This window comes from Balaenoptera borealis (assembly GCF_965194805.1).
Source record: "Balaenoptera borealis genome assembly, chromosome: 6".
In the NCBI taxonomy this organism is placed as follows: Eukaryota; Metazoa; Chordata; class Mammalia; order Artiodactyla; family Balaenopteridae; genus Balaenoptera; species Balaenoptera borealis.
The window spans coordinates 909,946-928,261 of NC_138863.1; the positions used below are offsets into that span (position 1 = coordinate 909,946).

General features: G+C 67.2%; 1 protein-coding gene across 5 annotated transcripts in view; it reads left to right on the forward strand.

Moving 5' to 3' along the window:
* Positions 1–18,316, forward strand: part of KIF1A (kinesin family member 1A) — a 92,288-nt gene that overhangs the window by 31,117 nt on the left and 42,855 nt on the right. For 4 of the 5 annotated variants that reach the window (XM_082396471.1, XM_082396472.1, XM_082396473.1 and 1 more), the window contains exons 4-19: positions 617–796; positions 1,487–1,552; positions 1,953–2,131; positions 3,203–3,314; positions 4,624–4,701; positions 4,998–5,063; positions 5,536–5,553; positions 7,891–7,966; positions 9,203–9,281; positions 9,931–10,073; positions 11,703–11,836; positions 12,758–12,837; positions 13,079–13,154; positions 15,431–15,510; positions 15,792–15,898; positions 16,796–16,879. In XM_082396471.1, coding sequence (XP_082252597.1) covers positions 617–796; positions 1,487–1,552; positions 1,953–2,131; positions 3,203–3,314; positions 4,624–4,701; positions 4,998–5,063; positions 5,536–5,553; positions 7,891–7,966; positions 9,203–9,281; positions 9,931–10,073; positions 11,703–11,836; positions 12,758–12,837; positions 13,079–13,154; positions 15,431–15,510; positions 15,792–15,898; positions 16,796–16,879 — 1,558 coding nt within the window. Of the gene's footprint in view, positions 1–616; positions 797–1,486; positions 1,553–1,952; positions 2,132–3,202; positions 3,315–4,623; positions 4,702–4,997; positions 5,064–5,535; positions 5,554–7,890; positions 7,967–9,202; positions 9,282–9,930; positions 10,074–10,449; positions 10,477–11,624; positions 11,837–12,757; positions 12,838–13,078; positions 13,155–15,430; positions 15,511–15,791; positions 15,899–16,795; positions 16,880–18,316 lie in introns of all 5 variants that reach the window. The other variant, XM_082396470.1, reaches the window with a different exon arrangement.

Consider the following 18,316-nt stretch of genomic DNA (forward strand, 5'->3'; position numbering starts at 1 on the left):
TCTCCCATCCCCCAGCCTCCTGAATCCTAGAAGGTGTCCAGGCCCCCTGCCCCAAGGCCAGGGCCCACCTTGGGTCACACCTCTGAGTGCCTGGTCCCGGGACGGCCCCAGGGCTCCCCATTTCACCTTCCCCATCCAGCCCCTCCTCTCACGTCGTCAGGGTAACCCTGGGCCTGCCTAAAGTGACCACTGTCTTCAGGACAGCGTCCAGGGGTGATAGCCCGGACCATGGACTCCTTGGGCCCCTGCCCTGCTGCCTCTCCAGCCCCACCTCATCACTCCCACGGCTGCTACACTGAGCACCACGTCATGTACTCCCACCTCTGAGCCTTTGCACATGCTGCTCCCACTACTAAAATGCCCTTCCACTCTGTCTGGCCCTAGACTGGCTGGCTCCTCCCACCCTTCCTTCCGGAAGCTGCGGCCCAGGCAGGATTATTTCCCCTCTCCGGGTCTCCTGTGAGTGGATGGGCCGGGCAGGCGTCCCTCCCCACTGTGCTGGCCCTGGCGCCCGGAGGCCCTGGGTGCGATGCAGGCGCTCAGTGAACGTCATGGGCCGAGACCCCGGCACAGCACGCCCAGCCTCCTGCAGCTGCTCCCCCTCCTTGTCCTGCAGCCAGAAGACATGAACTACGCCTCACAGAAGCAGGTGTACCGCGACATTGGCGAGGAGATGCTACAGCATGCCTTCGAGGGCTACAACGTCTGCATCTTCGCCTACGGGCAGACCGGGGCCGGCAAGTCCTACACCATGATGGGCAAGCAGGAGAAGGACCAGCAGGGCATCATCCCGCAGGCATGTGGGGCGGGGGCAGGGGTGGGGGACCTGGTGAGGGCAGGACAGGCGGGGGAGCACAAGCTGAGACCCGGGAGAGCAGAGGGCTAGGAGGGAAGGCAAAGCATGAAGGGGGGTGGAAGGGCAGGGCAGGAGGGGCAGCGTGGGGCAGACGAGCTGTGAAGAGGCTGGAGACCCAGATCCGCGGATGGGGAGCTGCGGAGGGCCCCAGGCCTGGGCAATGCCCACCATGGTCACACCCATAAGACAGGGAGGCTGGGACAGCCGCTGGTAGGGGCAGACCTTCCCTGGGAGGGCTGTGAGGGCTGGTGGTCCCGGCAGGGAGAGGCCCGGGACAAGGGGACGCCCACTGGGTGGGTCTCTGAACCTGAGCTGGTCAGTACTTGACCTGGTCAGGGCAGGGGAGAATGCTGGGTGGTCTGTAGCATGGTAGACCCTTCACCTCATGCAGGCAAGGATGGTGTGAGGAGCAGGAGGGGATCAGACATCGGCTGGGGGGACCCCCGAGTTAGCAGAAGACAGGCTCCTTGGCTACAGACCGTCTCAGTGCCTTTAAGGTGGAGTGGGAGGGTGCAGGAGAGGCCTGGGAGAGCAGAGTCCAGCCTGGGTTGCAGGAGCCACAGCGCCTCGAGGGGTGAAGCTCGGGGGACAGCCCAGCCTCACGTCTGGTGGTGTGCTCTGTCCCTGCAGCTCTGTGAGGACCTCTTCTCCCGCATCAACGACACCACCAATGACAACATGTCCTACTCCGTGGAGGTAGGGCTCTCCGTCATCTGTCCCTTGGAACGTGGCTTTACTGATTTAAAGCCAGTTCCCGCCACTGGTCTGTGCCCTTAGCTTGTCATTCACGCGTGCACGTTGCAAACATGCCAGCCCGCGCTGGGCACAGGAGCGAGGGGCAGTGTCTGCTCTGCGGTGTCTACTGAGCAGCTGTTCCGAGCTGCGTGGCCCAGGCTGAGCCGTGGCCCGGGTGGCCCCAGTGTGACCGTGCTGGGTGAGCCCCAGGCATGGCTATGTGTGGGGAGGGCCAGGCAGGGGGTGGACTGACACCCCCACTGGCACGTCCGTGCGGGGGGCCTGGCCGCACCGGCTGGCTTGGAGCGCACTGTGTGCTCCCCCCACCTCAGAGGTCCCCGATGTCATCTCTGTCCCGCAGGTCAGCTACATGGAGATTTACTGCGAGCGTGTCCGTGACCTTCTGAACCCCAAGAACAAGGGCAACCTGCGCGTGAGGGAGCACCCGCTGCTGGGGCCCTACGTGGAGGACCTGTCCAAGCTGGCTGTCACCTCCTACAATGACATCCAGGACCTCATGGACTCAGGGAACAAGGCCCGGTGTGTGCGGGGCGACGCCCCCACCCTCCCTGCCCTCCCCCTACCACCCACGCAACTCCGAGTCTGTCCGAGGGACACCTGTCCTTGGGGCGCCTGTTGGTATCCCCATGGGGTCTGTCCAGCGGCCCCCATGGAGGTGTGGGCCTTGTGGGCCTAAGGACATCCAGGGCACATGCCAGCCCATGGGGGCCTCCAGCTCCCCCGGGAAGGGGACGCTGTCACCTACACAGGGTCTGCTCCTCCTGGGGGGTCAGGCTGTGCGCCCTGGGGGGCGGTGGCTGCCCTGGGTGGGGCCAGGCTGTGAGGACCAGCCCTGCCTGCTTGGAGGGCAGATGGCCCTCTGGACGGGGGCACGTGGGGAGGGTCGGCCACAAGGTGCTGCCGGCCATGAGCTATTGGTCTCCGTGACCACGCTGCCCCGGGCCTCCCAGCCTAGGAGGGTCTGCCCTGGTTGTCATGGCAACAGTCCCCCGCCTTCTGCCACGCAGGGACTCCCGGGAGGGTGAGGATCCCTGGCCAGTGGCCTGCCCTGCACTCAGCAGGGGTCCCTGGGGGCTCTTCCACCTCTGTGGAGGCAGCTGTCAGGCAGGAGCCCAGCCTGGGGGCTTCCCTGGGGGCTCTGCACGGCAGGGACATCGGGACCAACCACTGGCCTCCGCTCGGCAGCCTCGGGCCTTCTCCCCCAAGGCCGTGCTGGCCCTCCCCGGATCGGCAGTGTGGATGGACAGTGGAGCCCCCTTTCCCTTCTGGGGGTCTTTCCACGTCACAGCCTGCAGGCCTCCGCCCAGGGGGCTCTGCTCAGCCCCTGGAAGCAGGGCACCCCCAGTCACGGGGCCCCGAGTGCCAGGCTCGAGTTGGGGGCCGAAGGAGCCACAACGGACGCAGTGGGCAGGCAGTGTGGGCCCCGCCCGAGCTCTACAGGAGGCACGGTCGCCACCAGGCCGGGCAGGGCGGCCCCGGGAGCCCGGGGAGGTGACGTCTAGTGACCTGGTCGAGCGGGCCAGCAGCACCAGCGGCCCCCACGCCTAACCACGGGACACTGGGTGACCGCGTGTGGCTTCTGTTCCCCAGGACCGTGGCAGCCACGAACATGAACGAGACCAGCAGCCGCTCCCACGCCGTCTTCAACATCATCTTCACGCAGAAGCGCCACGATGCAGAGACCAACATCACCACAGAGAAAGTGAGTTCAGCCTCGGCGGGCGGGGCCCCCGGCCGGGGACTGGGTCGGGCTGGTCAGGCGGGCGAGGAGGCCAAGCCGGATGCCGGCCCGTGAGGCATGGGCGCAGACCATTCCCTGCCCAGCTTGGGCCTCGGTGAGGGGCTGGCCAGGCCTGCGAGGCCACCTCCTCTCGGTGTTTGGTGCCACGTGGGTGTGGAAGGGACTGAGTGGAGGGGCCGTGGACCCTGGAACAGCCTCCTGCCAGGCAGTTATGGTGGAGACTGTAGGGCCGAGGAGGGACGTCTCCAGGGCAGCCCCACTGGCCGGAGACGCCTCGGGGGCCCTTGGAGGGCGGTGTCGAAGGCCGCAGGTTGTGAGTGCCCGTCACAGGCTGACCGTGGGCCCTGGTGCAGGCTGGGGGTGCCCGTCACCCCGTGGGCGCCGGCATCTGTGAGCACAAAGGAGAGGTTGTGCTGAGCGGCCCCGCCCACTGCCCCCGCCCCAGATGCCTTTCCCACGAGCCTTGGCCTTGTCAGTGGACCCAGGCAGGGGCCTCGTCTCCTGGGGCCTTTATCCAGACACGCCTCCTGTGGGCGCTGCAGGGGCAGTAGGGCGGGCGCCCTCCGTGGCTGTGACCATAGGCATCTCGATTTCTGACTGGGCAACCCCCATCGCCGCCCTGCCAGCCAGGCCCTGCTCCCGGGGGCAGCACCCTGGGGTCCGCAGAGTGGCCGGGGGGAGTTCTGGGTGCTCAGTCCCTGATGATGCCGGGTCACCCCGGCCTGGCGCCGTCCTCCCGGGGGCCTGGGAGGGCGGGGGTGATGGAGCTGGACCTGAGCCGGCGGCCTGGCTGCGGCTGCCTGCTGCTCCCACCCCTCGGGCTCAGGGCAGCTGGCGGTCCCACCAGGCGGCTCCTGCCCGCAGCCCTGGGCTTCGCCGGGTGCATGCGGCTGCCCAGCCCGGGCTGTGCGAGTGCGGGGGAGGGGGCCCCTGCCCGGGGCCCGGGCGGCTCCGGGGGCAGCGGGCAGTGGGGGAAGGGGCTCCCGGAGCCAGGTTCAGATCCCACCACACGATGAGCCTGGTCTGTGGCACGGGTGATAGCGACAGTGACATGCGGGTGAAGAGCGGCCAGCAGGCAGGGCACAGCAGGCGCCAGCTGCTGGGGGCAGGCCGTGCAGCCTCCCAGGGAAGGTGGCCTCCTCCTCAGAGGAGAGCGGGGAGAGCTGAGAGCAGAGGTCGCTGTGCTCCGCAGGGCTGGGCGCTCCGGCCCCGGGGAGGGGGGGCCCACGCAGCGTCACAGCTCCTGCACGTGACACACGTGTCCCCGCAGGTGAGCAAAGTCAGCCTGGTGGATCTGGCCGGGAGCGAGCGGGCCGACTCCACCGGGGCCAAGGGCACGCGCCTCAAGGTAGGGCCGCCCCCCACCAGGGTCCCCTCCGGCTTGCCGGCGGGGCCTGACGCCCAGCGGCTCCAGGGCCAGGGGGCGGCGGGGAGCAAGGACCGAGACCCTGGGGGCGGGGGAGGCGGGCCGGCCTCGGGTGGGCGCCCCCTTTGCTCCTGCTCTCGTGGGACGGGGAAGCGGGGAGGGTCAACGGCGGAGGGCTGGGCGCTGGGCCGCCATCAGGGCCGAGTGGCTCAGGCCCGGTCCTGCCGGAGCGAGGGGCCTGAGGCCTCCTGACACCCGGTCTCATCTTCCCTACGCAGGAAGGAGCCAACATCAACAAGTCCCTGACCACCCTGGGCAAGGTCATCTCCGCGCTGGCCGAGATGGTGAGCGGGCTCCAAGTGCCGCGACAGCTGGGCTCGGGGTGGGGGGACAGCGGGCGCCTCCGTCCTGCCCTGCTGGGGGGATCCGGGAGCGGCCACCGGTCCCTGCTGTGGGGCCAGGTTCACGGAAAAGCCCAGAGGCTTGGAGGTGAGGGGGGTCCCCGGGTTGGAGATGGAGCCATGACCCTGTCACTCTCCCGAGCCTCAGTTGTCCCACCTGTGAAATGGGGATGTGCCACCTCCCCACAGGGCCGTGGGGGTGGCCTTGGGCTGCGGGCGGGGCAGTGACCTTGGGTGGCCCCCCGGGCTGTCTGTCAGGGGGAACCGGGACCCTCGGGGTGAGGGGCTGGGCCTGGTGGGCGGTGGAGGGGAGGCAGTGTGGCGAGGGGGGCTCGGGCTGTGCTTGGGCTCCTCCCACCCCTTCGCCCCTGGGCCCAGCACGCTCCGTCCTCAGACTCTGCCTTTGCTTTTGCAGGACTCTGGGCCCAACAAGGTAAGCACCTTCTTTCCTCGCTTCTCGGGGAGTGGGGGGGTCTCAGCCCTCTCGGGCGGGTGTGGGGGGAGCCTGAGAAGCAGCGCAGCCGCGGGACACACCAGCCCCGATCAGAGCTGGGCCGGTGCCGGTGCGGGGAGAGCAGCGCCGCGGGGGTGGATGAGAGATGGCGGGAAATGAGGTCATGATGAATGAACGGGGGTGAGCCTCGCAGAGGACAGAACTGGGCTGTGAGGGTGACCCTGAGCAGGACGGCGGCCTCTCGTCAGCATGGCTGGGGGCCGGGGGCGTCACGGGAGCGGTGGCTCCAGGGCGGGGGCCTGGGGGCTGAGGAGCACCCGGTGGGCACTCACCCTGCCGTTGGAAAGCCCGCCGAGAGGTGTGAGGTGCCCAGGTGGGAGGAGCTTGGTTTGCGTGAGCAGCGGCGGGAGGAGTCGGGCGTCAGGGGCCGCGAGGAGGCGCGAGGGGAGCCGCGTGGGGGCCCGAGAGGAGCTAACCGTGCGGATGTGTGTGAGGAGACGTGGGGGGACGCACGTGCGGAGGCGGGGGTCCCGGGAGGGGCTGTGAGGAGCTCTGTGAGGAGGTGAGAGAGTGCGGAAACCGCGACGCCGGGTGGCACTGTGTGAGGAGCCGTGAGACGCTTCGGGGGCAGATGCACAAGGACCTGTGAGATGGGCTGTGTGGCGAATTATGGGCAAGTGTGGACCGTGTTGGGGGAAGTGAACGGGTAACTGTGAGGAGACGGAGGGACTCCGGGGACCGTGAGGAGCCGTGTGAAGACTGAGGGGCTGTGCGTGAAAGGCGCGGGGACTGTGTGTGGGAGCCGGGGCCCTGGGAGGAGTTGTGCGCACGGCTGTGCTGCGAGCCTGGTGCTCTGGGCAGGCACTCTGCGTGAGGAGGTGCAGGAAGTACTGCGGGACCGCGTGATGAGCCGCGAGGGCAGCTCGGCAGGGGAGTGGGAGGAGCTGCGCGGAACTCTGGGCAACGGTGTGGGGAACCGTGTGAGGGAACAAGGAAGGGACCGTGAGGAGCTGTGATGGAGGCTTCGTAGGAACAGGGCGAGACCAGTTTGGGGGTAGCGCCGGGAGCCGGGAGCGGGGGGGCCCGTGGGTGATGAGGCCAGAGGGCCGGGCCTGACCTGCTCCCCAGCGCCATCAGGAAGCAGCTGACCGTGAACTAGCGGAAGCGGCCATGGGTTGGCCGCGGGCTCAGGAAGGCTGACTGCAGCTGGATGCGCCCGCGGTGTGAGGAGCCGCTGGCGGGGGGGGCGGCCGGCGGGACGGCGGAGGGTCAGGGTGGCGAAGGTCCTGGAGCTGAGGCACTCGAGGCCGGGCAGGCGGAGTGGAGGGCGGAACGTGTGAGGGAGCCACCGAGCCAGAGGCGCCGCTTGGGCTCCTCGTGGGGTGACCGGGTGACCGTGGGGCGTTTAGTGTGGGAACGAGAATGTGACAAACGTGGCAGGGAATTCACTCTCAGGAGTTAAGTGATCAAAACACGCGATACAAGTAGAGTCTCTTCACCCACCAAGTCTGCAGTGGGAAAGAAGCTGCGCCCTGGTGGCCCGACGCTCCCACACCTGCCCTCTCGCGGGGGAGCCGCGCGGCATTTCCTCCCGCCCCCCAGTGGCGGGTCCCGGGAGCGGCCGTGACTCGCGGGCCCTGCAGGCTCCCCTCGGGGATGCCGTGTCTGCACCCTGAGGACACCCTGCGGGGCCCTGGGGGCCGCTGCGGAGCGGACGCTCCGGAAGCAAAAATGTGCACGAACGAGGGACGTGGGGAAGTTCCTCTGCCACGATTAGTGGCGCTTGAGGGGGCCTCGTCCTGACGGGGGGAGGGGGTGGGGAGGGGGGCCAGGTTGTTGGGGGCTTTGGAGCCGCTTAGGCGGGACGGGCCCGGGCCTGGCGGAGGCGGAGGCGGCTGCACGTGCACGGGGAGGGTGCCCCGCAGGGCTTCCCGCAGGCGAGGGGTCTCTTCCCCTCAGTCGGCAGAGCTGCTGGCGGCGTCTGTGGGCCGATGGGCTCGCGCTGGTCCTTCTGACGGCGCGGAGTGTGGAGGCACTGGTCCTGGCCGCTGGCATCAGCCTGCCCGGGCTCGGCCGGCCGTGTGGCCCAGACACACCGTGGTGACGGAGGAGGGGGAGGCCAGGGAACGTGCTGGCAAGTCCCTGAAGCAGCCCGAGCGGAGGCACTGAGGCTTGGGGTGGGCTGGAGAGGCCTTGGGAGCGGGCCCCGCCCTGATCCCCAGGCAGCCTGGACCTCGGGGACCCACCTGTGCTTGAGCCCCTCTTCCTTGCTCCTCGGTGGGCTCGGGGCTGACCTTGGACGCTCCTTTCCTGCAGAACAAGAAAAAGAAAAAGACAGACTTCATTCCGTACAGAGATTCGGTGCTGACCTGGCTTCTCCGGGAAAACCTGGGTGAGGACTCGCCCGACCCGGATCCGACACCCGGCCCGGCCGCCGCCCTGTCCTCCCCGGCCGGGGAGGGTGCCCATCCTTTCCGGGCGGAGCAGCGAGCCCGGGGGCTCCTCCCGGGGGCCCGACGCAAGCCGGGGACCCGGGTGGCCCTCGGGGCTGCAGATGAGCAGCCGCTGTGTCGGCGCTGCTGGCTCAGGGTTGTGACGCCCAGACCGAGGCCACCCTCTGGGCCTCGGTGATTCTGGGGAGCCCTCTGGCTGGCTCTTGGGGGGCTGCCTTGGTTCCCCCTCCTCCCCTCCACCTGAGCTCTGAGCCAGTGGGACGGATGGGGAGACGGAGCCGGAAACGCCCCAACTCCGATGTCTTCCCACCCAAAATGGCCTTGGGGTCCTCCCCACCTACACTTACAGTGGGGGCCTGACACCCAGGAACGTAAACTGAGCCCCGGGCTGACCCAATGGACGTGGACAGCTGGGGGTCTCCAGCCTTCCTCGGCTGCATGGCTGGACCCTGCACCCCAGAACCAGCCTAGTTGGTCCCCGGCTCGGGCCAGCGTCGGGTGCGGTGTCAGGCCACCCGGTGGAGGAGAGGGCAGATGGGAGACCCCGGGGGCAGGTGGGCCCCCCGAGAGAGGACACGAGAGTCACAGGAATGAGGGTCCCTTCACCTGAGACGCGGCCGGGAGGGAGGCCTCTCCCCCAGGGCCACACCCAGGTCCCACCCCAGGGTGGGTTGGGAGGCCCTTCACAGCATGGCACCTTGAGCCCTTCGCAGTGTCACCTCGCAGTCTGTGTGGAGGCCACACCCTGGGGATGTGGTCCCCGGGACACAGGTCCCTGAGGTCTGTGGGTCCGTGCGTTTCCTGATGGTGGGATCCATGTGACCCGAGCTGGGAATCTGATATGAAACATTAGGAAATGTGTTCCAAATAGGAAAGATAAAAGTGAAATTTTTATGGGACAAAAACAGTCCTTGTAGTGAAGGCCATAAAACTCTCCACAACTTTTCTCTTTATTATGGGGAGTGGGAGGCCTGCTGGTTGTAATGTGACCCCAAATGTCAGAGAAGCATGGTTTTATGTAGACGAAAAGTGAGCAAGGTGCCCGGCTCGGTGAGGGAGGCCGGCCGCCTGCTGTCTGCTCACCTCCCAGCTACACCTGTGCGGGGGGAGGGCGGGGGGGGGGGTGCAGCAGTGGGGCTGACCCTCCGCTGGGACCACCTGCTCTCCTCCCACAGGCGGGAACTCGCGGACAGCGATGGTGGCGGCGCTGAGCCCCGCAGACATCAACTACGATGAGACACTGAGCACGCTGAGGTGTGTCCCGAGGGGGGTGGACCCTCCCTGTCCCCCACCAGCCGGCTTGGGCAGTAGTGGATCCTCTAGGTACCTCCTTGCAGGGCTGGCTCACCTGGACTTCTTGAGGCTCCAAATGGCTGGCAGGGTACCTGGCGCTTCTCGGGCCCCGTTCCGTTTCCCACCGCTTGTGGCCTCGAGTGGCCCAGGGCCCTGCCATCTGACCAGGAGAGCTGGGCTCGCGGGCTGAGCGTTTCGCCCCCACCCATGGTCCATGGAGCCACCAGGGTCTTTAACAAGCCACGGGGGGGCAGGCGTGTCTGAAGGTCCCTCTGGCCAGGGGCCGTCCCGGGCTGCGGGAAGCAGCTTAGCGGTCTGGCTCGGCGCTCTGGCCTCTTGGCTGCCACCGCAAAGGGCTGGAGTGCAGGTTAGATTCGCACCGTCCACCTGGGACCACAAGTCCAGGTGCGGAGGCCTCGTCGTGCAGAGAAGTTTCCACCCTGTCCTTTCCCCTCCCGGGGCCTCGGTTTCCCCAAGTGGCAAGCCCCCCTGTAGGTCAGTGGCCCTGGTGACTCCCTGTCGGAGATGCCCCTGCAGGTGCGCGCAGGCGGGGCTCCGGGTGCCCTTGGCCGCCGGGCGGCACAGCCCCCAACCCCCCTCTGCCGCCCAGGTATGCGGACCGGGCCAAGCAGATCCGCTGTAACGCCGTCATCAACGAGGACCCCAACAACAAGCTGATCCGCGAGCTGAAGGATGAGGTGACGCGGCTGCGGGACCTGCTGTATGCCCAGGGTCTCGGTGACATCGCCGACAGTGAGTGTCTGCGCCCGCCCGCCCGTCCCGGGCAGGGCAGCGGGACTCTGGGGCTGGGGCAGGTCCCACTGCCCTCGCGGCCCCTCTGGCCCGAGGCCCAGGCTCTGCTCCGGGCTCCAGGCGGAGCCACCTCTGGGTGGGGGGCCGGGGTTCTGGGCTGGGCCTGGGGAGCTGCACGGTTTGGTTTTGCCGCTGGCCCAAGCAGGCTGGTGACGGTTTCCCGGAAGCCACAGCGGCCAGCCGCGGTGCCGGGGTTGTCCCCCCGTCCCGCTGAAGACCACCGCCACCCTACCTGATGCCTGGCCTGCGACGGCGCCCTCTGGAGACAAACCTGTTCTTCTGTTTCTGTCTCTCCCCCTCGCCTCCCCCCCCTTAGCCAACACTGTGCCCGGAGGACCCAAATGTGTGTATCCCCTCCGCTGCTCTCTGCGCATCCCTGCTTCGGCCCGGCCCCGCGGGGCGTAGGGCAGCACGGTGGGGGGGCGGGGCGCACGCACCCCTCCTTGGCCTTCCCCCTCTGGGGGCTGGGGGACCTGAGCCCTCTCTCTCACGGCACCCTGCGAGCCGTGATCCTGGTTCACCCCCGCGTCTGCTGGGAAATTGAGGCAACAGGGAGGCGCGGGGCAGTCAAGGCCTCCTCTGGCCGAGCGTGGCTGAGGTCAGGCTCTCTGCCTGCCGTGCTCCTAGAGGCCTGAATGTCAGCACAGGGGCTGGGACAGCTCACAGGGCCGGGTCCATCCCCGGCTCCTGGCTCCGGCCCCCCTCTGACCCCACCCACCCCAAGGCCCCTTCCCCTGGAAACGCCAGGAGTGTGAATGCTGCCACGTCCTCCCAGCCTGCGTCTCCCGCTGGCTGTGGGCCCGGCTCCCTGGGCAGGGGCACGTGCTGGGGCCTCCCCACCCCAGGGGCCACAGGGCGCCCTCAGTTTCCCTAGTGCCCGTGCTGTCCTACGTCTGCCGCTGCTCTGCTGTGTGTCTGCTTCTGCCAGGAGGGGCCTGGGCACCTCCCACCCCAGGGGGTGTGGCAGTCCCAACTCCCGGGCCTTGGGGGGCAGGGAGGCTAGGGCGGCGGGGGGCCCAGAGCAGCTTCTTGGGGTGGAGGAGTGGGGGCTCCCTCGGAGGTCCCACAGTCCACGGCTCGGCCAGGGCGCTCAGCGGGGTGGACAGCACCGCCCGCGCCCACAGCTCAGGGTGCGTGGTGGGCTGGTGGGTGGCGGGCGCGACGTGGGGCAGAGAGGATGAGGAGGAGCGTCAGGGCCTGGGTGCAGGGGGGCCGCTGGGCAGTGACAGCAAAGGGCGGTGGGCAGGAGGGCAGGGAGGCCGGTGGCCCGCAGGCTTGGCATGTGTGCGGGGGGAGCGCAGGCCCTGGGCGGGGATGCCGAGGGACCTGGCGGCGCAGCCGCACCGTGGCGGGGGCAGCATTGCATGTGCTCGTCCGGGCGCCCAGCTCGTGGTCCCTGCTTGCTACCTTCTCTTTTCCTGCCTCTTGGTTTTTCCCAACTTGGTCTTTCTTTTCTCTCCTCCCGTCTGTCTGCCCCCCTTCCTCCCGTAGACGTGTCCGACCTTGAGAACAATAACCGTAACCGTGGCGGGGCGGAGCTGAGTCCAGCCCCTGACAATCTCTCCACAGTGACCAACGCCCTGGTGGGCGTGAGCCCCTCGTCCTCGCTCTCGGCCCTGTCCAGCCGTGCCGCCTCTGTGTCCAGCCTGCACGAGCGCATCTTGTTTGCCCCGGGCAGTGAAGAGGCCATAGAAAGGCTGAAGGTGAGGCAGGGCCGGGCTCGGACCTGGTGGGCGCTAGGCCAAGATCCCTCCTCTTGGATGGTCGCAGGCGGAGGGGCTTGGTCAGAGGTGAAGTGAGCCATGCAGGGGGACGCGGGGTGCGTCTCGGCCCCCAACCCCAAGCACCCCATCCAGGGGGTCGGTGCGCCCTGTCCAGGACCATGGGGCCCATCTGCTGATTAGGGCGGGGGTCCTAGGGCATCTGTGTTCTCCTTCCCGGGTTTCCGTGCTTATACCTGCTCCTGCGTGGTCTTCACTCTCCTGGCTTGGCCACGGGCAGCTGCATTTAGGGTTTGGGTTACTGGCTTCCTTCAGCGAGTGGGAACAAGTTGTGGGTGTGAGCGGTGGACGGCGAGCCCAGACAGAGGGGACAACGGCACAGGCGCCAGACCTGGGCTGATGAGGGGTGGGCTGTGCGGCCCGCCTGGGGCCACCTGAGGTGGGGGGCTCCACTGGGGGGATAGGGTCCCACTTGGGGTGTGGGAGGCGTCCACCCGGGATGGACCTGGGGTGCAGAGGCCCACTGGAATGTGGGGACTGGGAAGGAAATGGGGAGGCGGTGCTGGTGTGGGAAGTGTCGTCTGTCTCACCCGTGGTCCAGGGCATCCGAGCCTCAGAACCGGTGTCAGCGTCTCCCCACGTGTTTGTTTCTCCCTCTGGGTTTATTCTGCCTTTCTCTCTGTCCTCTGGGTGTGTCCACAGGAAAGACACGCGTCCTTTGCACGTATTAGCTCTCAGCCCTTCACCTTGATCTTTCAGACTTCGAGCAGCCTGGATGGACCTGGAAATTGGGGTGTTGGGCCTTGCAGGCCCGGCTACTCGCCTCCTCTTTGCCTGGCACCCAGGCCTCTGCCCACTGCCTGCCCCCTGCCCTGACCTCGCTCTGCTCTGTCTGCTCCCCAGGAGACGGAGAAGATCATCGCTGAGCTCAACGAGACCTGGGAGGAGAAGCTGCGGCGGACGGAAGCCATCCGGATGGAGAGGTGGGCGGTGCGGGCGGGGGGCCGGCAGCAGCCCTGTGCTCAGCTCTCGGCTCTTGTACCCAGGGGTGGCCGCGTCCAGTGCAGGACATACCCGTCCCCTCTCATCCAGTGACCCCCCCCCCCCGTCACCAATGGCCCCATTGACCTGATTCCCAGTCGGGACCAGTCCCTCAAGTGGGCACCTGAACTCATTGACCAGATGAAACATCATGTGGGTGCTGACCCCCGCTCTGTCCCCCAGGGAAGCGCTGCTGGCCGAGATGGGCGTGGCCATGAGGGAGGACGGCGGCACCCTGGGGGTGTTCTCTCCCAAAAAGGTAGGAGCCGGCCATTCTCTGGGCTGCCCCGATGTGGACAGGGCTGGGGGACCTGCGGCCCCTGGCAGGGTGTCAGCTCCTGGAAGGCCAGCAGGGTCCTCCTGGGAGCAGGGAGAGCGACTCCAGGCACCCGGCCAGGCTTCCCCGCAGCCATCCCTTCCCTGTGTGGAGCCTAGAGCCTGCCTCCTCGTGGTGGTTTGTCTCTATGGCCTCAGGGCGTCAGGGAGGTCACTTAGCTGCCTGAGGGGTGGACTGGGCCCCTCAGGTTGGGGTGAGACCGGGGTCCTGAAACAGGTGGGGCCTGGACCCCCCAGGAGCCTGCACCCCTCATGGGCAGGGCTTGGCTGGACACGAGCTGGGAGCCAGCTGCCCTCTTGGAGATTGGCTAAAGTAGGGTTTGGCTGTCCCAGCAGGGACCCCTCTTCTCCCACCCAGGCCCAGCTTGCCCATGGCCCCGGCCCTCCAATGGAGCAGAGCACCACCCCCTGTTCAGTAGCTCAGATGGGGCGAAGCATGAATATCAGGGAAAAAGTCTCTGCATGATTCTAGGGCCCAGACCCACACACCCATGCACCCACCCCAAAGATTGCCAGACCCTTAGAGCCCTTAGGAGCTTAGCTTCAAGCCCAGAAGCCTTCCTGGAAGGCAGTGGCGGTCTGTTCTGACCCCAGCATGGGACTCTGCAGGCCTTGCCCCTGCTGCCTTGTTGGTGAGGAAGTGCCTGGCTGACTTTTCACCCCAGCAAAGCGTTTCTTTGTTTGCCAGTCTCCGAAGCTGGCGGCATGTAGAGCCCCCGCTGAGCCATTGGGGCCCCAAGGGAAAAGGAGCACGGGGCGCTGGTACGATGGGCACATCCGCTAGGGTGGCTGCTCCCTGGGGACAGGGACAGGCTCCTCAGGCTCCTTCTGCACCCATGCACTCCGGCCCAGGGGGCACCTGAGGCCTAGAAGCAGGAAGGAGGGGTGCCTGGGAGGACCTCGGCAGGGCGGGGAGCAGGTGGCACCCTGGTGGGGTCCTACTTCACTCCCTTTTGGACAGGCCTTTGGTTTTCGTTTAGAATGCATTGTTCTTGAGCCGTTGCATTGCCTCTGGGCACAGTGCCCCGGGGTGGGCAGGCGAAGCTGGGGTACAGGTGTCCTCGGGAGACTGGCTGTGCAGTCTTTTGGCTTCATTGGTGGCAGAGGGATTTGCTGGTGGCCCCGGGTCTGGACATTGTCCAGGAGTGGGAGGACAGTGAGGTCCCCAGGACTCTGGAGAAGCACATGGGCCAGCTGGGTCCCCCGCTTGGCCCCGTGGAGGGAGCACAGGCCCTTCCTGGCTGGACGCCTTCTGTGCTCAGGGGAAGGGGCCGCTGTGGATGGTCTGTCCTGTGTCTGATGACCAGGTGTCCACAACCCTGTGCAGGGGTGTTAGAGGGGTTTGTAGCTCAGGGTGGGGGCAGCTTGCCCCAAGGTGCCAGGTGGGAAACAGGAAGCTGTTCCAGCCTCTGGCATGTTGCAGAATCCTTGCCCGGGACCGGGTGTGAGGTCAGGAAGTGTCGGGGCCCAGAGACCCCGGGTGAGAGCAGCGGAGAAAGTGAAGATAGGGGATGCTGGTCCAAGGCCCAGTGGACAGAGCCTGCAGTGGCTGCCCTGGGCACGGGATGGGGTGGGGAGCCGAGGGCAGTGCTTAGACGGGGCAGCTGGCGAGAGGTGGTCACCTTGGCTTTGGGTCATGCTTTGGTAGACCCGTGGTTAGGACAGGTGTGGGCGTCTGACCTGGGGGGCTCAGGGGGACTTTTTTCACAGCCTCTCTGCTCCCTGGCACCCAGGGCCCGACCCCTCCCTGCCCAGCGTCCTAATCCCGGGGCCCTCAGCTCCTGGCTGCCCCGGTTGGAATGGGGACCTGCAGCCCTGTTCTAGGATGGAGGACCAGGCCCAGGCCCCATGGGACCCAGCCTTGCCCTGCACATCCCAGGGCCTACCACAGCCTCCAAGCACTCCCTGGGCCCTCAGGTGCTCAGAGCTGGGGTCCCAGCCCCTCCCGAAGCCCAGCCCCTCAAGTGCCGCCTGGCAACTGTCCTACCAAGACTCTGGGGTCCCCATCAAAATCTCCTCCTCAGGAGCCTTTTCCTTCACATCTCCTCTCCTCTCTGCCAGGTTGGGAGGATATTGTGTCCCCCGAGAGGCCAGGCCAAGGGCAGGTGGCGGTAAGGTCCTGGGGAGAGAGAGGGCAGCAGGCAGCCCGGGCCGGGCTCCCGCTCCCCGCAAAAACAGGTGACCCTTCTATCTCCCCAGACGCCGCATCTCGTCAACCTGAATGAGGACCCGCTCATGTCTGAGTGCCTTCTCTACTACATCAAGGATGGGATCACCAGGTGGGGGTCGGCGGGGTGAGGGGAGGGGTGGGCTCCCCCACTGAGGGGTCGCTGAGCCCCCGGGCATCTGCTGGCAGGGGTGCTGTGGGCCCCTCTGGGCAGTGTGGCTCCCCCAGGCCAGGCCGCTTGGGGGGCTGTCCCCCGGAACCCCGCTTGTGCTCTCCAGGCATTTCCCGTAAGAGCTGGGCATCCTGGGGGCTGCAGGGGGACCAGGCAGGCCAGTGGGTGGCGTCGTGGTGCTGTGGGTCCAGCCGGCGCTGATGACCGCACCACACACACAGAGTGGGCCGGGAAGGCGCAGAGAAGCGGCAGGACATAGTCCTGAGCGGGCACTTCATCAAGGAGAAGCACTGCGTCTTCCGGAGCGACTCCCGAGGGGGCAGTGAAGGTATGGCCTCCCCCGGCCCCGCCCCTACCCGGCGCTGCTGGTGTCGCCCTCCTGGCTCCCCACTCAGTCCCGGGAGCCCCCCCGCCCCCCCCGAAAGGTGCTCTGAAGGCTGGGCTGGGGACATGCAGCTCCGTCCCTGCACAGGGGGCTGGTTCGGGTGCTCACGGGCGGGAGGGCACTGAGCCTGGATCGAAGGGACGGTGATTCTTAGGCCACGCCTTCCCGTGGGCTGGGAGCGGCCATCTGTCCATCTCCCTGGCCGGCCTGCCCTCGGGCCTCCGTCCCCACTGCCAGTTCTGGGCATGACCCTTCCTTCTCGAGAAGGCACCTGCTGGGCTGTCCCAGTGCCCACGGCCCCCGAGATCAGGGCAGGCGTCTGGACAGCCTCTGGGATGCAGACCAGTGACCAAAGTCCCCGCTGTGACCAGGCCCCTTCAGGGTGGTGGCCTTAAACAGTGTTGCGGACGTTGGTTCTCCCAGAATTCTGTCCCCGAAGCTCTCTCTCCCCTCGGTGGGTGGGCACAAAGCCAGGAGGGGCTCTGGGACTCCTGGGGACATGTGAGCCACTGTTTTCCATCCCACCTGGAGACCCTGCAGGACGGGGCGGTCACCCAGCACGGCCTTCCCACCTCTGACTTGGGCCCGTGAGCCTCCCAAATGGGCATCACTTTCCTCATCTGTGAGGGGCTGAGAGGCCCCTCCGGCTTCTCGAGGCCCAAGCCAGGTGCCACAGGGAGGAGAGGGGCCTGGCGGGGGCCGCGCCTGGGTGGCAGGTGGCCAGGTGGGTCGTGCCCCCTGCCCCCGACCCTGAGTGGGGCTTGCTGGGCTCAGACAGGGACGCGGCCAGGAGGACAGCCCCTCACGGTCCTCCTCTCCGTGCCCCCATCTGTCCTGTAGCCGTGGTGACCCTGGAGCCCTGTGAGGGGGCAGACACCTACGTCAACGGCAAGAAAGTCACGGAGCCCAGTGTCCTGCGGTCAGGTACAGTGGGGGCAGGGGTGGCCCCTGCCCCGCCCGCTCTGCACACGCGCCCCTCCTGCTCGTGCGGCACCCCAATCCGCCCCCCACCAGCCGGGCAGCACACAGGCCCGGGGCGCTGGGGGGAGAAGGCTGCTCCAGCGGCGCTGAGTCGACGCGGCAGGCCAGCCGAGGCGGGATTCCGGGCGGTGGGGCGCCTGTCCCAGAGCCCCGGTGGGACTGGCGCGGTGTGGAACGGAGGAGCAGCCAGCGGGGTGCGCGCTGCACCGGCCTCCGGACGCCGGCCCCCGGCTTCGTATCCTCACGTTCTAAAACACACCTGGAGATATGTCTGTCTGTCCATCTATCCAGAGATTTATTTATTTAATGGAATTGGTTCAGGAGGTGGTGAGGGCTGGACAGGCACGTGTGAAATCCACAGGCGGGACTTTCTCCTCAGGGAAGCCTCAGTTTAGCTCCTGAGGCCTTTCACCCGACGGGGGGAGGCCCACCTGTGTAACGGTGGGTGGTCTCCTGTCCTGAGGTCACGTGATTGTAGGTGCACCGTTGGGCTCCCCAGCCCGGCCAAACTGACACACAGCACTGACCATCGTGTCAACTTTGGCTGGGGTGACTTTTTGCTGAGATTGAGGGGGACCCTCCCCTTCCCCAACTGGAGGTGCAGAGGGGATGGGAGGCCTAGGAGGTAACGCCTGGCAGCCTGACGTCCAGACCTCTCCGGCCACCCTGAAGGGCCTTGTTTTTAGCTTCCAGGACTCAGGGTCCTGCCTTTGGGGTCCCGAGGGATGTTTTGAGGGAGGGACACACCGCGCGTCCTGGATTCATGGGCCTCGTGTGGCTACCAGTGGCTGGCGTCCTCGCCTGGCAGCCAGTGTGGGGAGATGGGGCGGTTGAGCTGGGCAAGGGCAGGTCCAGAGTTTCCTTCTCCCCCCTGTTGTTTCACGATGGGGCCTGGTGTTTGCGGGCTCGGGGCAGGGCCCAGGCTGGGAGGGGAGGCCTAACTCGGGAGCTGGAGGTGGAGCTGAGGGAGGCCTGGGGAGGACCAGCCTGCAGGCCTGGGTTCTCTTGTGGGTAGAGGGGCTGAACCAGCTCTGCAGGCCTCAAGGCAGAGCTCAGGTTCCTGGAGAAAGTTGGAAAGAAACTAGGCCGTCCAAAGAGACCCCCACCGGCAGGACTATCCAGAGACAGCAGGCACTGCCCTCGTGGGACAGGTGTGCCCTGGAGGGTCCTGCAGACAGGGTGGACCCTGGCTCTGGAAACACGCAGACCCCTGCCCTGCTTCCGTCGGTGGGACAGATGGGAAGGGAAGCTCCCGGCAGGAGGGGGCCCTGCAAGAGGGGGCCAACCCCAGCCCTCGGGTAGGGGAGTGCCAAGGCCCAGGGCACAGGAGCAGGAGGCCAGGCTGGCCCAGGGGTGGTACCTGTGGGGCTGTGGAGAGGA